This window comes from Thamnophis sirtalis, unplaced genomic scaffold (assembly GCF_051295495.1).
Source record: "Thamnophis sirtalis isolate CommonGarterSnake01/CBP01778 unplaced genomic scaffold, rThaSir2_p1.2 scaffold_2, whole genome shotgun sequence".
In the NCBI taxonomy this organism is placed as follows: Eukaryota; Metazoa; Chordata; class Lepidosauria; order Squamata; family Natricidae; genus Thamnophis; species Thamnophis sirtalis.
This window is the reverse complement of record NW_028261382.1, coordinates 70,999,844-71,020,688: the sequence shown is the minus strand read 5'-3', so window position 1 is coordinate 71,020,688 and position 20,845 is coordinate 70,999,844. Positions and strand designations below refer to the sequence as shown.

The 20,845-nt window shown below is 45.5% G+C and overlaps 1 protein-coding gene across 11 annotated transcripts in view; it reads right to left on the bottom strand.

The window, feature by feature from the left end:
• The window catches only part of AAK1 (AP2 associated kinase 1), an 84,340-nt gene that overhangs the window by 51,087 nt on the left and 12,408 nt on the right, over positions 1 to 20,845 (bottom strand). For all 11 annotated transcript variants that reach the window (XM_087706036.1, XM_087706037.1, XM_087706034.1 and 8 more), the window contains exons 3-10: positions 10,892 to 11,010; positions 10,465 to 10,573; positions 7,017 to 7,159; positions 6,097 to 6,218; positions 4,368 to 4,449; positions 1,662 to 1,794; positions 773 to 876; positions 341 to 420 (exon numbers count right to left, since the gene is read on the bottom strand). In XM_087706036.1, the coding sequence (XP_087562162.1) occupies positions 341 to 420; positions 773 to 876; positions 1,662 to 1,794; positions 4,368 to 4,449; positions 6,097 to 6,218; positions 7,017 to 7,159; positions 10,465 to 10,573; positions 10,892 to 11,010 (892 nt within the window). The remainder of the gene's footprint in view (positions 1 to 340; positions 421 to 772; positions 877 to 1,661; positions 1,795 to 4,367; positions 4,450 to 6,096; positions 6,219 to 7,016; positions 7,160 to 10,464; positions 10,574 to 10,891; positions 11,011 to 20,845) is intronic.

The window sequence follows — 20,845 nt, the reverse complement described above, 5'->3', positions numbered from 1 at the left end:
TGTGCCACGGCACAGTGGTTGAAAAACACTGTGTTAGTCTACGGTGCCAAAAAAAACAGGCTAGTTAATATATTTTCCGCCGTATAAATTTTATTGAAAGGCATATACATTTTATTATTAACTCAATTGTTAATGCAGAAATGGCAAAATGGGATGCTTTTTACTAAAGGAAAAGGAAGTCTGAAGTGAAATACCTTTCTTTTGGGGATAACCCTATTTTTGCATGTTCTCCTTTTCAGCAAAATCCAGTTCTTGTTCCCTCAAGTCCTCATATTAACACCTGGTCTTCCATTAGGCCGATTTGGCCATGACCATCAAGACAAACCAAAGGTGAGCTTACCTAGCTTTGGGCTGGGTTTTCTTAGCAGCAGCTTCGCTAGCTTTCACAGGCTCTGGAAGTTTGGCAGGAATTGGAGAATTCTGGAAATTAAAAAAAACATCCTTTGCTCATTAACGCTTAACAGAACAAAACAGATTAACAAAGTTGGAAGGGAGCTTGGAGGTCTTCTAGTCCAACCCTCTGCCCAAGCAAGACATCCTACTATAAGGTCTCCTGCCTTAAGAGGGGGATGGACTAGAAGACCTACAAGGTCCTTCCCATTCCTAGGAGTCTATGTTCTATAATAGGATGGGCCTTTGCATAAGGTCAAAGCAAGGGGCTTTGAAAGGCAAGGGAGTCATTCCGTTGTTTTTATGGGCATCCTCTTCCTTCATCATTCTGCAATTGTTGGGGGAAAGGCAGGCAGCCCTACTGAAGGGAGACGTCACTCACCTGGGTGTTGGGGACAGGACATTCCCTCTTGGCCAGCTTGAATGCAAAGTAAGAGACCTGGTAAATGTCTGGCCTCTTGTCAGGATCAGGTTCCAGCATGTACCCTAAGAGAGAGAAGGTGGGTTAGCTGGAGACGGCAGCATCAAGGCTCAACTAGATTGCTCTACGGCAGCCCTCAACCTTGGTGTGGGGAGCTAAGCAGGCCATGAGGACTTGAAAGCCAGAGGTTGCCTCTTCTCCTGGCTTCTCCTGCTCCTCTGGTGCAAAACCACACAGAGGGAGCAGAAGCTTCCTGTCAGGCCTGCAGCCATATTTTCTTTTGGCTCTTTGGCCTACCACACATTCTATTATTCTATTATGCATTTTCTATTGTGGGAAAATGGGAAGGGGGATTGTATGAAGTTAGATGCTATGTAGCCATAACAAAATTCTTTCTAGAAAGCCAAGGTCATCCTTTGTCTTTGCACCTCTGCACCTGACTGGAACTGGGTGGGTGGAAGCTGCCAGCATGGCAGTGGGAGATTGGACCATGGGATGGACTTGTGGGTGTGGAGGCAAGATCTTGAACTTTTAACTGGGTGGGGAAAACCGGGAAGCTTTCAGATTTGGGTTTTCTCCTCTCTCCCCTTTCCACTCCTCCTTTCTCTCCTCCTCTGCCCCCCCCCACGCTCTCTCATCCCTTTCTTCTTCCCTTACCTCTCTCCTCTGCTTCATACTCTTCATCTCATTCACTTGGTGTATTTCAGCTTCTGCAACATGGCTCTCTTAATAAGGGGAGGCCAGCCGCATTAGATAATGGTTTCTTGAAATAAACCAAGAGCAAGCGATGTCTCAGAGGCTTGTAAACCCTGAACCCAGAACTGGCTCGCCTTCTAAATGGGATACTCACTGATTAGGCAGTGCATCTCCTGGGTGTAGCGTGAGTTGTCAGGAATGGTGAAGTTGCCGTCGCAAATGGCCACTTGGCTCTCTCCAAATGGCAGAGTAAAATAGCAGAGTTTGTAGAGCAAACAGCCCAAGGCCTGAAAAATGAGCCAAATTTCAGAGTCTCATAAAAGCAGCCGCCCCACTACCCAAGACCTCCCTGTCTTCCACTGTTTTCGCACTCGTGTGATCTGCCTCATTGATGTGGCCACCCTATATACCCTCAATGAGGGGAAAAAGCATTTTCCTCCAAATAGAGGAATTATGGGGTTCTGCAAGTCGTTATTCTTCTAGGCTCCAACCTAAAAGGCTTTTTGTCCTCCCTGAAAGGTGAATTAAGAAACTGAGTAGCCCAAGTTATGATGTGTAACTTTAGTGTTGTACCTGAAGGCCAAATACCACCAGCTTAAGAATCACAAGACACTCTATAGCAGGGGTCTCCAACCTTAGCAACTTTAAGACTGGTGGACTTCAACTCCCAGAATTCCTCAGCCAGCAAAACAACCTTGGCCATTTTAAGACTTCTAGACTTCAACTCCCAGAATTCCTCAGCCAGCAAAGCAACCTTGGCCATTTTAAGACTTGTGGACTTCAATTCCCAGAATTCCTCAGCCAGCAAAGCAACATTGGCCACTTTAAGACTTGTGGACTTCAATTCCCAGAATTCCTCAGCCAGCAAAGCAACATTGGCCACTTTAAGACTGGTGGACTTCAACTTCCAGAATTCCTCAGTCAGCTTTGCCTCTTTCCCTATAGGAAAGAGGTCATCAGTCACCTAGCTGTGTTGGGGGGATGTAAGTAACCCTGTGAAGCACTGTGTCCAGTAACAATAACAAGGAGAACATCCATCCATCCATTCCTTCATCCCAGATGCAAAGGACTGTGACGCTAGAGCCTTCCAAGTGAAACTGAGCAATCATCATTTAATCTCCATGCAAGAGAAGAGGAATAAGTCTTCCATTCTTTGCATGTAGACTCTTGGAAGCCAAAGACAAACAACGAACCCTGGAACTTGGTTTCCATTCAGAAAATGAAACCCAGAGAAACAAGCCCAAGGCAGCTCTCTAAATGTGGAAAATGCACAAAAAATAAGATTGCAAAGATTAGAAAGAAAAGATCAAGGAAAGTGGAAAAGCCTCTTTTCCTTAAAGAAGTTTGCCTTGTTTTGATTCTCAAAAAGAAGCTTTTTCCCCAAAAGGCAACTGGAGTTTGTTGAGAGTTTTTTTCTTTGAATACATTTTGCTATTCATTCAAGAAGCTTCTTCAGAAAATGAATTCTTTATTGGTCAAGTGTGGTTAGACATACAAGGAATTTGTCTCCCATCCATAATGCATACATACAAACAACAAAGTGGCAATTTAAAATACAACTAGTAGTTGCTCACTAAGTCATATGGCTCACTGGGTGTGATCTTGAACTCTGTAAGCATTAAGCTTGGTTTGGCAGGTCAGGCGAGTAGTAATTTACAAGCCACCCTTTCAAACAGCTTTAGTCCACAGGCATCTTAGCAGAATTATGGCACGAGCTTTATGGGTCAATTCACAAGCTGAAAGAATTAAACCGACACTTTTGCACATTGACACTTGCAGGCTCATCTAACAGCTCATCCAAACCCAGCTTAATTAGTCGCTTATAATTAATCTCCTTACTTCTCCTGGAAAATGAGACAGAGAAGGAGCAACCTTGGGAAAAAAAACCCAGTTCTTCCTGCACTGGGCTTCCTTGCCGTTTGCCCTCCACTCCATGGAGAAGCTGAGGCCATATTTAAAAACCTCCCCCTTACTTGTTCACAGAAAAAAAAAACCCTGTAAGAATTAAGTCACCAAAGCCTAATACTTTAGGAGTTGGTTTTAAGTGGGAAAGGGTTTAGTTGCTGAAATTATTGTAAAACAGTCACCTTAATCCAAGGGTAGTCAACCTTTTTATACCTACCGCCCACTTTTGTATCTCTGTTAGTAGTAAAATTTTCTAACCGCCCACTGGTTCCACAGTAATGTTGATTTATAAGGTAGGGAAGTAACTTTACTTTATAAAATTTATAAAGCAGAGTTACAGCAAACTCCTACCGCACACCATGAAAGCTGGAACGCCCACTAGTGGGCGGTAGGGACCAGGTTGACTACCACTGTCTTAATCAATCTTGCTAAAGAAGACCGTGAGATTCAAACTTGGGAAAAGGATTTACTTCTGGTTTGAGTTAATTGCCCCAAAGCTTGATATGTGTGTCATGGTATCATCAAAACTAGAATGTGAAGTATGTAATATGTATGTCAATCAGTATGCATAATATGCCTCATTTGCATAATGATGGCATAAGGCGTGTGAGGTCGCTTCCCATGCCTTGTTCCCTCCTAGAGCCATTCCTCTCTCCTTCTGTTTATTTCCAGCTTCACATTATCAGAGATGAACAATACAAAGACAGACTGCAGTCATGAATGACCCACTATAAAATATTAACACCAACTCTCTCCATAAAACACTTAAAATTTAAGCACACCAGCAAATATGCCTCATTATATCGTTATATACAGCCTGGCCATAACGGCCTTGTCTGTTTTTGTGATTCCAAAATGACATGTGCTTATCTACACCAGAAAAGAAAAGGAATTTGGAAGGTCCAATGCAACTCCTGGACTCCCTTGGCCCACCATCCCAACCAAGCTCACATACCCAGATATCCGCTTTTGTGGTGATCAGTTTGCCGCTGTAGAGGTTCACCATCTCTGGAGCTCTGTACGAGAGTGTGGTATACCTACAACAAAGCCCAAATTCGTGTATTTGCAATCAAAGAGTAAGCTCCAACTCTATGGGCAACCTCATGGCGTTATCCCTCCCACAAAGACAATCAGGATTTTCTGTTCCTTCAACAACCTTTAGAGTTATTATTTGAAATAGCTGAGCAGGTTCAAAAGTATGTGTATACTGTGTATATACGTACAATGGCAATAAAGTAAAGTAAGGTTCAAAAGTAAACAATTCCAAGGAGACATTTTCTCCTGCCAGAAAATAGGATTCCTGCATTTTGAATAGTCAAAACAACCCATAATAGTTAGATTCCTAGAAATAGTAACTATTCCCTCCTAGTCTTCAGATAAAACGCCAATTACTGGTGCCAAAATAAAAAGCAGGTTGTTTGGGATTATTTGAACCTGAAAGTTATAACATAACAACATAAGCACAATTACTAAAATTCTAAGAATCTGTCAATATCTTTATTCCCATTTCATATTCCTTTTATGTGCATGCTGGAAATTCCACCAGCAATAAAGAGCAACCACACAAAGGATCATTCTCAGGATCTCTTACTCAGAGTGGGAATAATTATTTGTTGTAAACTTCTGCTAGGTGGCCATCAAGTAATCTTTCAAATGTTCCAGCAGATAACTTGGCAGTTCCTAGCCTGAAATAATGGAACATAACAGAATTGGAGGTTTCTAGTCCAATGCTCTGCTTAAGCAGGAGACCCTACACCATTTCAGACAAATGACAATCCAATCTCTTTTTTAAAATCTCCAATGTTGGCGCAGATACAACTTCTGAAAGGAAGCCGTTCCAATGATGAATTGTTCTCACTGTCAGGAAATTTCTCCTTAATTAGATCTCTCCTTGATTGGTTTCTTACCTAATTCTCAAAGCATTCAAATATTCTCAATTTGATGTAGTTGTTTTTTTCAAAGTTCCTCAAAAGGTAGAAATATTTGAATGTCTGATGTCACCATTGGCTCTTAGTTTCTATATATTGCTGCTTAATCCTCAGCTCTTTTTTTTCCTGATGAAGGGTTACTTAAAATTTTAAACCTTTGGGGAATTATAGTTGGTACTCATAGTCAAAGCTTACACAACTGGGGATTTGGGATTCATAGGGATGTGGGTGGATCAACACAGCCATGAAACACACAAGAGAAACTGTGGCATGATTTTAGAATAGAATAGAATAACAGAGTTGGAAGGGACCTTGGAGGTCTTCTAGTCCAACCCCCTGGCTAGACAGGAAACCTTAGACCATTTCAGACAAATGGATATCCAACATTGTCTTAAAAACTTCCAGTGTTGGGGCATTCACAACTCCTGGAGGCAAGTTCTGTCACTGATTAATTGTTCTGACTGTCAGGAAATTCCTCCTTAGTTCTAGGTTGCTTCTCCCCTTGATTAGTTTCCACCCATTGCTTCTTGTTCTACCCTCAGGTGCCTTGGAGAATAGTTTGACTCCCTCTTCTTTGTGGCAACCCCTGAGATATTGGAAGACTGCTGTCATGTCTCCCCTAGTCCTTCTTTTCATTAAACTAGACGTACCTAGTTCCTGCAGCCGTTCTTCATATGTTTTGAATCTGATAGATGTACAATGTTTTTAGGTACAAAAAGTATTTTTTTTTAAAACCTTGGAAACAGGCAGACTCACTTCTTAATTTCTTCCTCCACTATGTTCACTCCCTCCAACTGAGGGTTCTGTGATTTATTGGTGGCACTGCCAAAGTCACAGAGGACATAGTGGCCACGATCGTGTAACAAGACGTTCTCCACCTGGAAACAAAAGAGGCAGGTAACTATGATAAGCTCAGGGCAAACAGGTGGGCAGTGGGGGTTTTATTTGGATAATGGATAACTCCTGGAGCGCCTGCTGCCCCAACCAGGTATTTCAACGAGACAAACATTTCAAGCCAAACCAGTTCCTAGAGATACTCCAGGGCTTTCCTACCTGAGCTCAAACAGATGGATGCTGTTAGCCCAAAGCTATCCTTGTAATTATTGGTGCTTTTATTCTGTTTCTGTCCTCTTTTAATTGTTAAGAGTCACTCATACGGAATATTATCCAATGTTCTAGACGAGATGGGCAGCTACATAACTGTAATATGCAAAGGCAAGAGATCTGACCTAAGTTTTACTGATGTATTTCAGAGTTTTTACTCCCTGGAGGGGAAGCAGGGAGTCAAGCAAATTCACTGGGATGAAAAAATAGCTTTGCAACCAATCTACAAATTCATATTCTCAGTCATCCAGGTCATAGTTGTCTCAAAGGTGCTTTTTCAAGAGGCAGTAGACTTTCTTGGTTTTCTTTGAAGATGTTTTGCTTCTCATCCAAGAAGCTTTTTCAGACCTGTATGTCTGTATGACTAAATGCTTTAAAAAGTGGCATCATCTACCCCTCCTGCCATTCCTGGTGTAATCCTCTTGCCCGCCAGAGGAGATCCTTAAAGCTTGTCCAGGTTGAAAGGCAGCAGCAGATATTGTGCCTTTCCTCTTAACACACACACACACACACACACACACACACACACACACAACCGCTACAGGCCTTTGTATGAGCCCCGCAATTGCTACCTTCAGATCCCGGTGAACAATAGGCGATTTGAACTGATGCAGCCTGGCCACAGCTTCACAAGTGTCGCAAAAGATTTGCAGGACTTCGTTTTCCATGAATCCCGTCTGCAAGCGCTGGTTCATCAGATTCACTACTTGGCCTCCTGGAGGAGAGGAAGGAAGAGAAGGAAGGAAGAGAAAGAACAGCAAAACCATCAGGCAGAGCCATACACATGTTTTGACCTACCAGATAGACAGATAGACAGATGGATAATAGATAAGATGATAGATAGATAGATAGATAGATAGATAGATAGATAGATAGATAGATAGATAGATAGATAGATAGATAGATAGATAGATAGATGATAGAATTCTTTATTGGGCAAGTGTGATTGGACACACAAGGAATTTGTCTTTGGTGCAGCACTTAATGATAGTCATGGGGTACAAATAAGCAATCAGGAAAGAATATCAATATTTGCAGGAAACAATTCATTCGTTTGGTCGTTAGATTCGTTTCAGGAGTGTGAAGATCTGTCCGTGAATCTCAGAGACTCTGTGCCCAGTTTTTCCTTGCACAGCGCCTCATTTGGAAAATATTTACATGGCAACTATCTAAGATAGATAAGGTCTGTAGTCATAAATATTCCTTTGAAAGACTGTTTGCCAGGCCTTGCTGAAGGTGAATGAGAGGAATTCACATTTGTTTAATAAAAAGAGTTTTGTCTGGACCAGGACTCTGCCTCGTGCTTTTTGGGGAAGCCTAGGTCAGAACAATACACGTATTTGAAATCCAAGTTAAAGAAAATGATTCCCATGTTCACTTGACCTAGAAGCAAGCCACCTCATGCTGCTGAACTGGCTTGAATCAAGTCACACAGGGTTCCCCAAACTTGGGAACTTTTAAGACTTATGGACTTCAACTCCCAGAATTCTCCATTCAGCTCTGCTGGCTGGAGAATTCTGGGAGTTAAAGTCCATAAGTCTTAAAGTTGTCAAGTTTGATGACCTCTGATCTAAGTGGAGAGATTGCAGAGGAAGGGTTTACAAGAGAGTAAGTTATGCTGGGGAATTCTGGGAGTTGAAGTCCACAAGTTTTCAAATTGTCAAGTTTGAAGAACTCTGAAGTTACCGAACAGAACAGTGGAGTGACTGCGCAACACCTTCAGCTGCCCCAGCCTCGTTTTAGCCTAAGTTGGCATGTTGTGCATAGCTGGCCACCAACTCTCCCAAGGCACCAGGACGCCAAGGGACTGGGTGGGAAAGTGACAAGTTAATATGTCCACCTTGCTCAGGACTCCGTCTCTGTATGCTGCCTGCAGGCTGTTTCTGAGCCAGACTGAGAGAAGACAAGAGGCCCAACTGCACATCTTCGGCATGCAAAATAAAGGCCCCCAGATACATGGCGAGAAGGCGGCATATCGCTATTTCTGGCAAAGAGAGAGGTGAAGCCTTTAAGAGGAATGATTGATTCTCTGTTCCTCCTCCATCAATTCAGACTTCTAAAGGAAGAAAGCTGCTATTGATGGGAGCTGATGCAGAGATAAATAAAACTGCTGTCAAGAGGCTGCCAAGTGACTCTCCACTAAAGGAGGCCAATTCCTGGATCTTTCCCCGTTTCCCTTCTAAGCAGACCAACGGATGATTCCCAGAGGCAAGAAGGAGAATGCTTCCCAAACGTTGCCCTCAAGTTCACCTGGCAGCCACAATTCTCCTCTCCAAATTCTATATAAACGCAAAGAACCTGGAGGATTTTTCCATACTGATCTCTAAGCAGCTGGGAAAACTCCCCTGCAAGGACCCCCCAACCCTTTCGTGCAAGGTAAAAGAAAGAAGCAGCCACTTCATTAGCTAGCAGGAAGCCAAAAATGTCTGCAGGTGTCTTCAGAGCTGAAGATTTGGGGTTACGAGATTCAATGGCTGCAGTTCGAAACCAGGTTCCACCCAGTGTTGGCCGGGGGGGGGGGGGGGGCTGCAAGCTCTTGACCACAAAGGCATGGGAATTTAGAGACCACTCTTGTCCTTGGGGAGGGGGGCAGGTAGAGAGCTTGCTTCTGGATAGGACTGGAACCAGAACTCAGTGCATCCCCATTAAATGCACATTGGGTGCGTTTACTAGTTCCTTTTGTCCCATTAACAATGACAATTTCAGCAATTCTGCTTGGAGGAGATCTGTAGCTGCACTGCAGGCAAGGGGTGTGTGTGTGTGCATGGGTATTGGGGGGCAAAAAACAAACAAACCCTGGAACCACATCTCCCTGTTTCTGCTTTGAGCATTCTAGAGCCAGCCTCCATTTTCGAAAGAAGCCCGGAGACTTTTGCAGAGCCGAGAATCATAAGACTGCGGCAGGATGTAAATTCAATAAATAATAAATAACAAATAGCAATGCTTCTCCTTCAAGATGGACTTTTCTAAGCCGTTTTACCCCACCAAAGTATATGTGATTTGTACGTGGCTTGTTAGGCTGTTCAACTAGGTGGCCTACATTGTCAAAGAGAAGAAATGCATTTATCACCTTCACTGTGTTCTGCTTTTCTGGTCTTTCTTTTTTGCTATTAACCAAAAACCAATAATAACAATAGCACTTTCTCAATGCTTTACATCCCTCTCTAGGCAGTTTACAGAGTTAGCACGTTGCCCCCAAACCATCTGGGTCAAGGATGAAATGCTACTGTTTGCCCGAACCAATAATAAAATAAATGATACCGGTTCGGACAAACTGGTATTTCTGATGATCAGCTGTGACCTGCGATTTATATTAGATAAAATCCACGCATTTCCTGCTTTCTAGCTAATCTAAGTCACCCAGCACAGTAGATCGTCAGAAATAACTCGCTGTTCTACTTGCGCTCGGTAGCAGGCTCGTTCCATTTTGACACTCTGCGCATGCGCGGAAAGTCCTGCGTTCACATTTGCAAACCGGTAGCAAAGGTAAGTTGATTTCACCCCTGATCTGGGTCCTTATTTTACAAACCTCAGAAGGATGGAAGGCTGACTCTTAAATTGGTCAGGATCTAACTCCTGGCAGTGGGCAGAATCAGCCAGCAATACTGTACTCTAACCACTGTACCACCGCGGCTCAATAAATAAATGAACTATGTTCTATAAATACAATTAATGTAAAATTTTAATGTTTTAATGTTCCCTTTTTGCTATTTTTCCAACTTGCCTGGAGTCAATAACCCAACTAGTTAAAGGAAACGTGGCATTTAAGGCATAATTTTCTGCTTTGGAGAGAAGCAAACCACATTCCCATTTTCTACAAAATAGGAAAGATAATTTATGGGAGATTTTAGTGATTAATTTGCACCAAAACAGTAAAAACTGCAGTGATTAGATTTCAGCTTAAGCCGAGAAGTCCCAAGTCAGTCCTACAATTTAGTCCAAAGGGTTAAGAAAGAACTTTGCAGAATTCAAGGAATAGTAGATGGCTTGCAAATATGGTTCCTGTGAATGCTTACATACCTCGGCAAAAATCCATCAAGATAAGGACTTCCCACACATCTCCACTGCTGACTGAGTTTATTGTGGAATCAATGTACCCGACAATGTTTTTGTGCCCCACAAGATCCCTCTGGAAAAGAACAAAAGGCACATCTTTACTGTGAGCCACAGTGCCATAAACAGCCCTACATGCAAGACCACTAATTTCCTAATTGAACAAAGAAAAGTCCTGGTTGTTTTTTCCTTCTTTGACCAGCCTGTCTGCTGGTTGTTCCTTGACCCTTCGCCTTGCATCTGATCTCCATGCCCCGGTTCAAAGCTGCAGAGTTTAAACAAGCCACTCCTTCAAGGATCAACTAGCATTGCACTACTTCTCTCAATAACTGCTGCTTATCATCCCGTGTAAACATACCATACGGCAAAGATCACGAGGGCGCCACATACTCACCATAATCTGGATTTCCTGTTTGCAAACTTGCAAGTCGTATTCGTTGTTCACGTACATTCGTTTGAGGGCACATTTCATCCCATTGCTGGTCTTCACCAGAAATACGATAGCGAAGCCACCTGCCCAGGCAAGACAGAAAAAAGCTCAGCTAGTATAATCGAACTATGGACCTGGCCCAGAGTGAGGAACCACATGAACTGGGGTGGGAATAGCGGAGAGATCCCTGTTTAGAGGCCTACAAGTTCTAATGGGGCTCTCTAGGCAGAGTTCTCCAACATTAAAATTAATTATTATAATTGCAATGTTGTTGTTAATTGCAAAGTCGTGTCCAACCCATCGTGACCCCATGGACAATGTTCCTCCAGGCCTTCCTGTCCTCTACCATCCCCTGGAGTCCATTTAAGCTCAGGCTGACTACTTCGGTAACTCCATCCAGCCACCTCCTTCTCTGCCTACCCTTTCTTCTTTTGCCCTCCATCGTTCCCAGCATGAGGCCCTTCTCCAGGGAGTCCTTCCTTCTCATTAGGTGGTCAAAGTATTTGAGTTTCCTCTTCAGGATCTGGCCTAAAGAGCAGTCAGGGTTGATCTCCTCTAGGACTGACCGGTTGGATGGCCTTGCAGTCCAAGGGACTCGCAGGAGTCTTCTCCAGCACCAGAGTTCAAAGGCCTCCATTCTTTTGTACTCAGCCTTCCTTATGGTCCAACTTTCACATCCATCCATTGCAACTGGGAAAACCATCACCTTGACTAGACACACTTTTGTTGGCAGGTTGATGTCTCTGCTTTTTAGGATGCTGTCTAGATTTGCCATAATTGCAATATTTTGCTTAAGTAAGAAAGGTTATTACCCAGTCAATTAGAGCACCATTTGTATTTCAGGATCCATAAGGAATAAGAATTTGGAAGCAGAGTCAAGCCGTCAATCCTATTGGAAGAAGCAAGCTCTTCCATTCTGGAACAGGATCCAGTTGACCATTATACAAGACTTCCCTTTGAGTTTGGGAACAGGTATCTGAATTATCTCCCCCCCCCACACTGCTTTCCTTTGCATTCTCTTCCCTTCATCATTTTTCACTGATTGTACGCAACTGCCCTGCATGCCATTTTCAACAGCAAAATTCAAATAGTTTAGAGGTACCTGCGCACAGGTTTTTTTAAATCAAATGAATGTGATAATGAATGCACTATGAATTCAAGCAGTTTAAACCAATTTTTAAACCAATTTTCTAACGTTTCCAAAATGGCAAGAGGAAAAAAAAGGAATTTGTGCATGATTTTTTCACACATGAAAAGTACATTCTATTTGGCAACTCCCTCCTTCTCTAAAGTAGAGATTATATTATACATTATATATTCTGACAGCCACCACAGCTTACATTGTGCTGTCCCGCTCACTCACACGCACATGTAATGATGATTTAATGGGTTTATTAATATTCTCCAGCAATTCCCTTCATCAAAAACCCAGAACTATCCCAATTAAATACAGCCAAAAGCAGGCCAATGAGTCCACAAGGCACTTGAGAGTTTCCCAAACAAGATAAATCCATCAGGCAAAATTAAATCCATAATACCAGAGGCAAGAAAAGTCCAGAATTCACAAAACACGATCCAAAGCAAGGCAGGAATCACAACAACCAGGAAACATGCAACTAAGAAATGAATATTTTGTCCCCTGCATCATCTCCTTCTGTCTGCTGTGCTAAACGGCCAGCTTCTGGTGCAGCCCATCAAGAGGGATGAGACTGCCTCTTAGCGTGTAATCAGGCTGACCTTCACTGCCCCTGCCTTTTCTCTTCCCTACCTCTTCTGGGATGAAGTGCAGAAGGCGGTTCCTCTTCCTCTTCACCGATCGGCTGCAGCTGCGTGCTTCCCCACCTGAAGCCTCAAGGCTCTCCGGCTGCAGCTGTGCTTCATCCAAATCCCTCTCAGCCAGCAGGTCCACCAACCACTCCCCTCACTTGGACTCATAACCCCTGCCTCAGAGCCATTGACCATCTCCCCTCCAGATATGTCTGGGTTTCTCCTCCGAACCAACATCCGGAGAGGCATCCGGCGAATAGGAACAGACCGTTTGGGGTATTCCACATGTTGTTGTTTTTGCTCCATTAATTTGCATTAGGCAGGGATGCTTGGAATTAAGAGAGGATCAAAGCCCCCAAATGACAACATTGTCAGAGTCAGCTTAATGTCTGTGACTCATGAGTTGCATTATGAACCCTGCCTTTCAATGTAGATGCAAATACAGCACAAGAACCTCCCTGAGACTTCCAAAACTAATCCCCAGGGCTTAATTGGATGGCAACACCTTGGATCCCCTGCCCAATTCCACTGAGGAAGCCACAGTCCTTAGAGCCAAACCACAATCAATGTTCCCACCATGCACGGTTTTACCACATTCCACCCTGCAAAGGTTAGAAGCACTGGAAGTCACTGGGTGGCACAAGGCCTCTTTTCCGCTGAAGAGGAGGAGGAAACATTCTTGAAACGAGCCAGAAAGCCACAAAATGGGCCAAAATCACAACACTGGCATTTATGGGGCACACGCTCAGGACATCACCATGCAACCAGTATAAACCACGTTCCATTCAGCACTTTTATAATAGAGTTAAGATGGGGAAAAATTGCTGTGGTAAGACAGAGAGAGAGAAGAGGGGTGTGGTAGCAGCCATTAAGAAGGGGCATCCAGCAACAGATTATCATCACAAATAGTAAAATATTCAGTGTTTAAGCAGCTGAGGTAGGAACCAACAGGTCCCAGTCCAGTCGCCAGCGTTATGCCAAGCAGATGCTCCAACCCTCAAGGAGAAGGAATGGACTGGACCAACGGCCGCTGACTTGAAAAAGGCCTAGAACCGTGATGGCGAACCTGTGGCACACGAAGCCATATCGCCCAGCACACGCTGCCTTGCCTGTTTGTCTTTCTGGTTTCTGGCACGCATGCATGCACTGTGATCAGCTGTCCTTTGCGCACGTGGCAGTGCCAAAAACTGACAGGTGCATGCGCCCCAGCCAGCTGATTGTCACGTGTGCGTGCCTGCCAGAACCTGGAATTTCAGCTTTTCTGGGGCGCGATCCCTTTGCGCACATGGCAATGCCGAAAACCGGCCTGCACATGCATGCCAGCTGGCTGATTGCCGGGCACGCATGCGGGCTAGAACCCCGAAATTTGGCTTTTCTGGAGCACGGCCCCGATGAGCTTGCGTGCAAACGACGTTTCTGTGCAACCCTTTTTAGCACTTGGTGCCGAAAAGGTTAGCCATCACATGCCTAGAATCTCAATGCTAGAGCAAACCTACATTTAGGGTTTGATTTCTGTCTTCTGCAACAGGCAGATCACCTTCCACACAGAGATGACCTCGATCTGGGTCTGCCGCACAACAATTGATCTGGCTGGGTGACATCTGGGAGCTTCTCCCACAGGTGAGTTCCTGGGTATCCCTGAAGCGTGTGGACCACCCAGCCTGCCTTCTGGAGAGATACAGGGGCTCCTGGCTGAAAAACACCCCTTTGGTTGCTCTCCATCCTCCCCTCCCATTATTCTGGGCAAAGCAGGAGTAGCAGCAACAGCCACCACTTCCTCCATCTCTCCCGTTGCTTTCAGCCAACATCAAGGGAGCGTCTTGGTTTTCAGTAGCATCTGCCTTCCCAGCCCAGGTGCCTGGAAAATTAAAGGTAGCCCACCCTTCCCAGCTGCGCTTTCAACGGGCAAGACATTTGTGAAATGCTCACCTTTCCTCATGTGAATAATATTTCATTTTTAACAAAACCTACAAAGGAGGAGGAGGAGGAGAAACAAGTGACAACTGGGACCTTGCCCAAATGAGCTGCTTCCTAGCAAGCCGAGTCTGCTGGAATAGCAGCTTATTCGTTATTTCTTCTAGTAGGGGTAAGGCAGCCTGGCTGACTCACGCAACCTAAGAGATGGGGGGACGCTGCTAAGAAGCGTGAGATCCAAAGGTCAACTGGCCCATCTCAGCAGCAGCAGCAGAGGGAGGGGAGGAGAGGAGGAGGAGAGGAGGAGGAGAGAAAAGGAGGAAAGGAGGAGGCGGAGGAGGAGGAAAGGTGGAGAGGAGAGGAGAAGAGGAGGAGGAGGAGAGGAGAAGAGGAGGAGGACTTGGACTTAGGACTTAATCTTCGTAAATGTCAACGTCCATAAGACAATGACCGTTGCATTGTGAAGGCCAGGGGCAGGGGCCAGAAGAGGAGGAGGAAAAGAGGAAGAGGAGAGGAGGAGGAGAGGAGGAGAGGAAGAGAGGAGGAGAGGAGGAGGAGAGGAAGAGAGGAGGAGAGAAGAGGAAGCTCTGTAGGCTTCAGCAGGGCTGGGGGAAGGCAAAAATGCCATTTTTCACCAAAACGGGGGCATTTTTTTCTTCCTCCAGTCCTGCTGAAGCTTGCCAAGTACTTCTGGGGGGATGGGAGAAGGCAAAACACCCCCTCTTTTGCCTGTTTTTCACAAAAATGGGATGTGGGGGCAGGGCTTCAGGAGGCCAAAAATGGCTATATTGGGGAAATAAGACGCACCAACATTTCCACGCTCTTTTGGGGGGTGGGAGGTGCATCTTATACTCCAAAAAATACAGTAAATGGTTTCGTACAAAATAAATACAACGAAATTGGTCACCAGGCTTGAAATTTTGGGCTTGGAGAACCTAGAACTATGCCAACTATGCTCTGACCTAAGCATAGTACACAAAAGCTTCTTCAGCTTCAACCGCAATGATACCAACAGAGTAGTCAACGCCTGGAATGCTCTACCTGCGCATGTGCGAGACCTGAATGGCTGCCTGGCTTTCTCGCTCTGTAGAAAGCCGGATGGAAAAAGACCTCAGAGAGCCTTCGAAACCTGTTAATTTATTACCAAAGGTCACCCGAGGAGGACTGGTGTCTGGGGAGTAAGAGAGGAGAGAGGACCAGGCACCTGGAAGTCTTCTGAAGTTCGTGAATGGGGGAAACTCTTGGCGGCCTGGATTTATGGCCTAGATTTACACCCTGCGCCGTGGAGAGGAAGACGGCGGTGCTGCGCTGCTGACGGCAGCGTTCTACTATAGCCTCCGGCCGGACAGCAGCATTTATTTACAACCTTTGGCATTTTTGGAGTTTTGGAGTTTTGGAGTTTAGGGAGAGAGAGGAGAGAGGATCGGACATCTGAAGCCCTGAAAAAGCATTCAAGAACCAGGAGTGATGCTGCCTCCTCCTTCGTCATCATTTCTGTTATTGGGATAACCAAAGAGCAGCTCAAAAAAAAAAAAAAGAGCTGGACTTTGAAAAAAGATTTCGAAGAAGAGCCGCCTCCGGACGTTTTTCAAGCAGCGAAACCTCGGCGGCTTGAAACTATCCACGCTGTGCGGAGAAGATGGCGGTGCCGCACTGCTGATGGCAGCGCTCTATCTTAATTTCTGGCGTTTGTGGACCTTATTTTGACTTGATTCCAACTGAGCGGTGAGGGCCCCCCCCACTGGAGGGCCAGTAAGTCTGAGTCAGACCGAGCACTGATGAGAGCCTATATCAGAGCCTATTTTGTGGCAATACGGGCGGCGAAATGTTCACATTTTGCCGCTCTTATTGCGTCTGCTGAATCGCGCCCAACCGCCTTGTTTAGGATAACCCGCTCCCTCCTGAAAGGGAGGGACATGGATGAACCTTTGCAAGATAGAGCTGAGGAATTTGTTCAGTATTTAACGGATAAAGTCGCTCGGATTCGGACAGACCTGGACTCCAATTGCACGGTACCAGCCGAGGTACCGGGGGAAGGTCTTGAGCGGAGTTTATGGATTGAGTTTCAAGGCCATGGGAGCGGTGAGCGCCTCCACTTGTATACTGGACCCGTGCCCTTCCTGGCTGGTTTCGACCAGCAGAGAGGTAACACGTGGCTGGATCCAGACGATAATTAACACCTCTCTCCGGGAGGGATCCTTCCTGCTCCTCTTAAAGGATGCGGTGGTGAGACCCCTCCTGAAGAAACCGTCTCTGGATCCAGCCATTTTGAGCAACTATCATCCAGTCTCCAACCTCCCCTTTGTAGGGAAGGTTGTTGAGAAAGTGGTGGCCTCTCAACTCTGACGGTCCTTGGATGAAACCGATTATCTGGATCCCTTTCAGTCCGGTTTCAGGCCTGGCTACAGCATGGAAACTGCTTTGGTCGCGCTGATCGATGATCTCTGGCGAGCCAGGGATAGGGGTCAGTCCTCTATCCTAGTGCTCCTTGACCTCTCAGCGGCCTTCGATACCATCGACCATGGTATCCTTCTGCGACGGTTACGAGAGGTGGGAGTGCGAGGCACCGTTCTTCGGTGGTTCTCCTCCTACCTCTCGGACAGGTTGCAGTCGATGTTGGTCGGAGGACAGAGGTCGACCCCAAGGCCCCTCAGTTATGGGGTGCCGCAGGGCTCGGTCCTGTCCCCCCTCCTATTTAACATCTACATGAAGCCACTGGGTGAGATCATACGGCAGCACGGGATTAAATACCACCAATACGTGGATGATACACAATTGTATCTGTTCGCCCCGTGCCAACTCAGTGAAGCAGTAAAAGTGATGGGCCAGTGCCTGGAGGCTGTCAGGGTCTGGATGGGAACGAACAAGCTTGCACTCAATCCCGACAAGACCGAATGGCTATTGATGTTCCCTCCCAAAGATTGGCTAATTATTCCATCTCTCGGTCTGGGGGGTGAAATTATACGGCCCTCAGAGATGGTTCGCAATTTGGGAGTCCTCCTGGATCCACAGCTGACTTTAGATCACCAGTTATCGGCTGTAACCAGGGGGATCTTTGCCCAGGTTCGCCTGGTGCACCGATTGCGACCCTATCTGGACCAGGAGGCACTTCAGATAGTCACTCACGCCCTCGTGACCTCAAGACTGGACTACTGTAATGCGCTTTACATGGGGCTGCCCTTGAAAAGTGTTCGAAGACTTCAGCTAGTCCAGAATGCAGCCGCGCGAGCGATTGTGGGTGCACCTAGGTACACCCATGTTACACCTATCCTCCGCAAGCTGCACTGGCTGCCCATTGGTCTCCGGACTCGCTTCAAGGTGCTAGTTGTTACTTATAAAGCCCTACATGGCATCGGACCTGGGTACCTGAGAGACTGCCTCCTGCCAATTACCTCCCAAAGACCAATTCGATCGCACAGGCTTGGCCTTCTCCGGGTTCCATCTGCCAGCCAATGCCAGCTGGCGACCCCCCGGGGGAGAGCCTTCTCTGTTGCTGCTCTGGCCCTCTGGAACGAGTTCCCCGTGGAGATCCGGACCCTTACTACCCTCCCAGCCTTCCGTAAAGCTACTAAGTCCTGGCTGTTTCGGCAGGCTGGAGGCTGTTAAAGCACCCAGCCCCGTCTTAATTGTGACTGTTGTGGATTTTAAAATTGTTTGTATTGTCTTATTTATTCCCTCCCCTGTTTATTGTGAGCCGCCCGGAGTCCTTCGGGAGTGGGCGGCATACAAAACCAATAAACCTAACCTAACCTACCCGATTCCCTTGTTACATCCTCAAACCCCCATAACGTCAACCTCAAACTGTTGACCATGGACCTCACCCCATTCCTAAGAGGTCCATAAAGGGGGCGTGCATACGCGCATCAGTGTGCCTACCGTCCCTATCCTACTCTCCCCATTTATTTGTACCCATTTCCTGTGTTCATGTCCATGTTTATACTTATACCTGTCATCTTGTACATGTTTGACAAACTGAACTAAACAAAACAAAATAAAATAATGAAATAAATAAAATAATATGATGAAATAAATAAAATAAAATGATGAAATAAATAAAATAATAATAAAATAAAAAATAAAGTAAAGTGAAATAAAATAAAATAAAATAAATGCTGATTTCTGCTCTAATCCCAGCCACAACTCCTGGAGAAAGCCTGCCAGGTATAAATGCAGCCATAATCCTCCCAGAAATTATCTCTGATACTGCAATAGGAAGTGGCCAACTCTTTGCTGGCTTGCATTCCCTCTGAAGCTTAGCCAAGCAAGGAAGGAAAGTTGCTTGCATAAATCCCTTCCCAAACTAGAGTAATTGCTGCAGTAAGTATCCAGGTCCTTATTTTGTGTTCTTTAAAAAAAAACAAAAAAAAAAAAAACAGGAATTTGCAGAATAGAAGAATGGTTATTTTTTTTCCCAAGGAGTTTTCTCAGTGGCTGTTTTTTCAGCCGGGAATATGCCAATGCACACAAAGAACAGCAGCAGAAACACGACAAAAGTACTGCAGATGAAATGCTTTTTATAAAGCAAGGTGTCAAAACTCTCTTTCATCCAAACAGTCTCTAGACTGCTATAGTTTCCCAGGATTTCCAATCCAGCCTCTTCCATCAGGCTTGGCTGACATGGCTTTCAGCAGAGGCTCCCCTACTCCCCTCGTAAAAGGAAAAGGCAACAGCAATATGAAGTCATAGCCCATCCACTACCTGAAGTTCAGCCGGGTGAATGCTGAGCGCTGGATTTTTCCCAGGCTCTTGAGGTCTCTGCCCAACACTTAGATCAGAGGTCCCCAAACTTGGCCACTTTAAGACTGGTGGACTTCAACTCCCAGAATTCCCCAGCCAACATAACTTACTCTCTTGTAATCCCTCCCTCTGCAATCTCTCCTCTTAGATCAGAGGCCTTCAAACTTGGCAACTTTAAGACTTGTGGCCAAAGGTTGTTTTGCTAGCTGAGGAACTCTGGGAGTTGAAGTCCACAAGTCTTAAAGTGGCCAAGTTTGGGGACCCCTGATCTAGACTGACAGATCAGATATGGGGTTTTGCTTCACTCTTTCCCAGTCACTACAAACATGTGGTTCACTCAAACTGTCATCTGGTACTGAATGTCCTCACTGGCAACGTCCGTGAATCAGAACAAGGAACAGGTCACCTGTGGGGTGTTAGACATGAGTGACAGGACATAAGAACGCAAGCCAACCCACCCAAAGAGACGTCTATGGAGATTGTCAGTCATCCGGGTCACGGTTGCCCCTAAGCTGCTTTTTCGAGCTGAAGAAGCTTCTTGAATGAGAAACGAAAACCAGAAAGTCCAGCTGCCTCTTGAAAAAAGCACCTGTGGGGCAACTGGACTTTCTTGTTTTTTTTCTTTGAAAATATTTCGGTTCTCATCCAAGAAGAAAGAAAGTTGTATTGCCTTTTTGAAAAAGCACCTTTGGGGTGCCAAACAGATCATAATGTCCTCACACCCAGCTTTCTTCAGGAAAGAGTCTCACATTCACACATTATGCTGAGCTTGGCTAGCGTTCTGACCTAGGCTTCCTGATACAGTAAAAAGCACACACTTAGTCCCCAAAACCCTCTTTTTATTTCAACGGCTGTGAATTATGTTCATTCACAGTCCGTAATGAGTCACAAATAGTTTGTAAAGAGTCCGACAAAAGTCTGCCAAACTCTTTCGGGATAAGGCCTGATAAGCACCCACCTTTATCTCCCTAGAAACGCTGCCAAAGACCTAATTGGCAATTAGCTTTGCAAGGCCACATAGAGCACAGAGTCAAAACAGAGCTTCAGAATTTAAACCGACCAGAATGAACAAAGTTGCTTCCTGCAAAGGCTCATGTGCCTTTGCTCCTTTATGTCCTATGGGAGGGGCCAATCCCTCCAAGCCTTACTCCCAAGTTGTTCCTTTTGTCTTAACTGTTCTTGCCTTCTGGCAGCTCAGCGCATGCGCGCACTGGGAACAGGCTCCCCTGTTCCTCTGCCTCGCTGATGTCCGATTCTGGAGGCTCCGGAGGCAGCACATAACTCCCAGATGGCCCTGGTCCCCTCTCTGCCTCTGATGCAGAGCCCTCGTCCAAGCCTTCCCCAGCCTCCAGGACTGGCTCAGTATAATATCTATGCCTCCTTCACAGCATGTGAACACAGTCATTGCATATTCCAGGAAGAAGCAAGCTTTTTGCAGGGTGGTTTAATCCATTGTTGGGACTCCAAGATTTTACAGCTAAGAATGGTATTTTTTCAAAG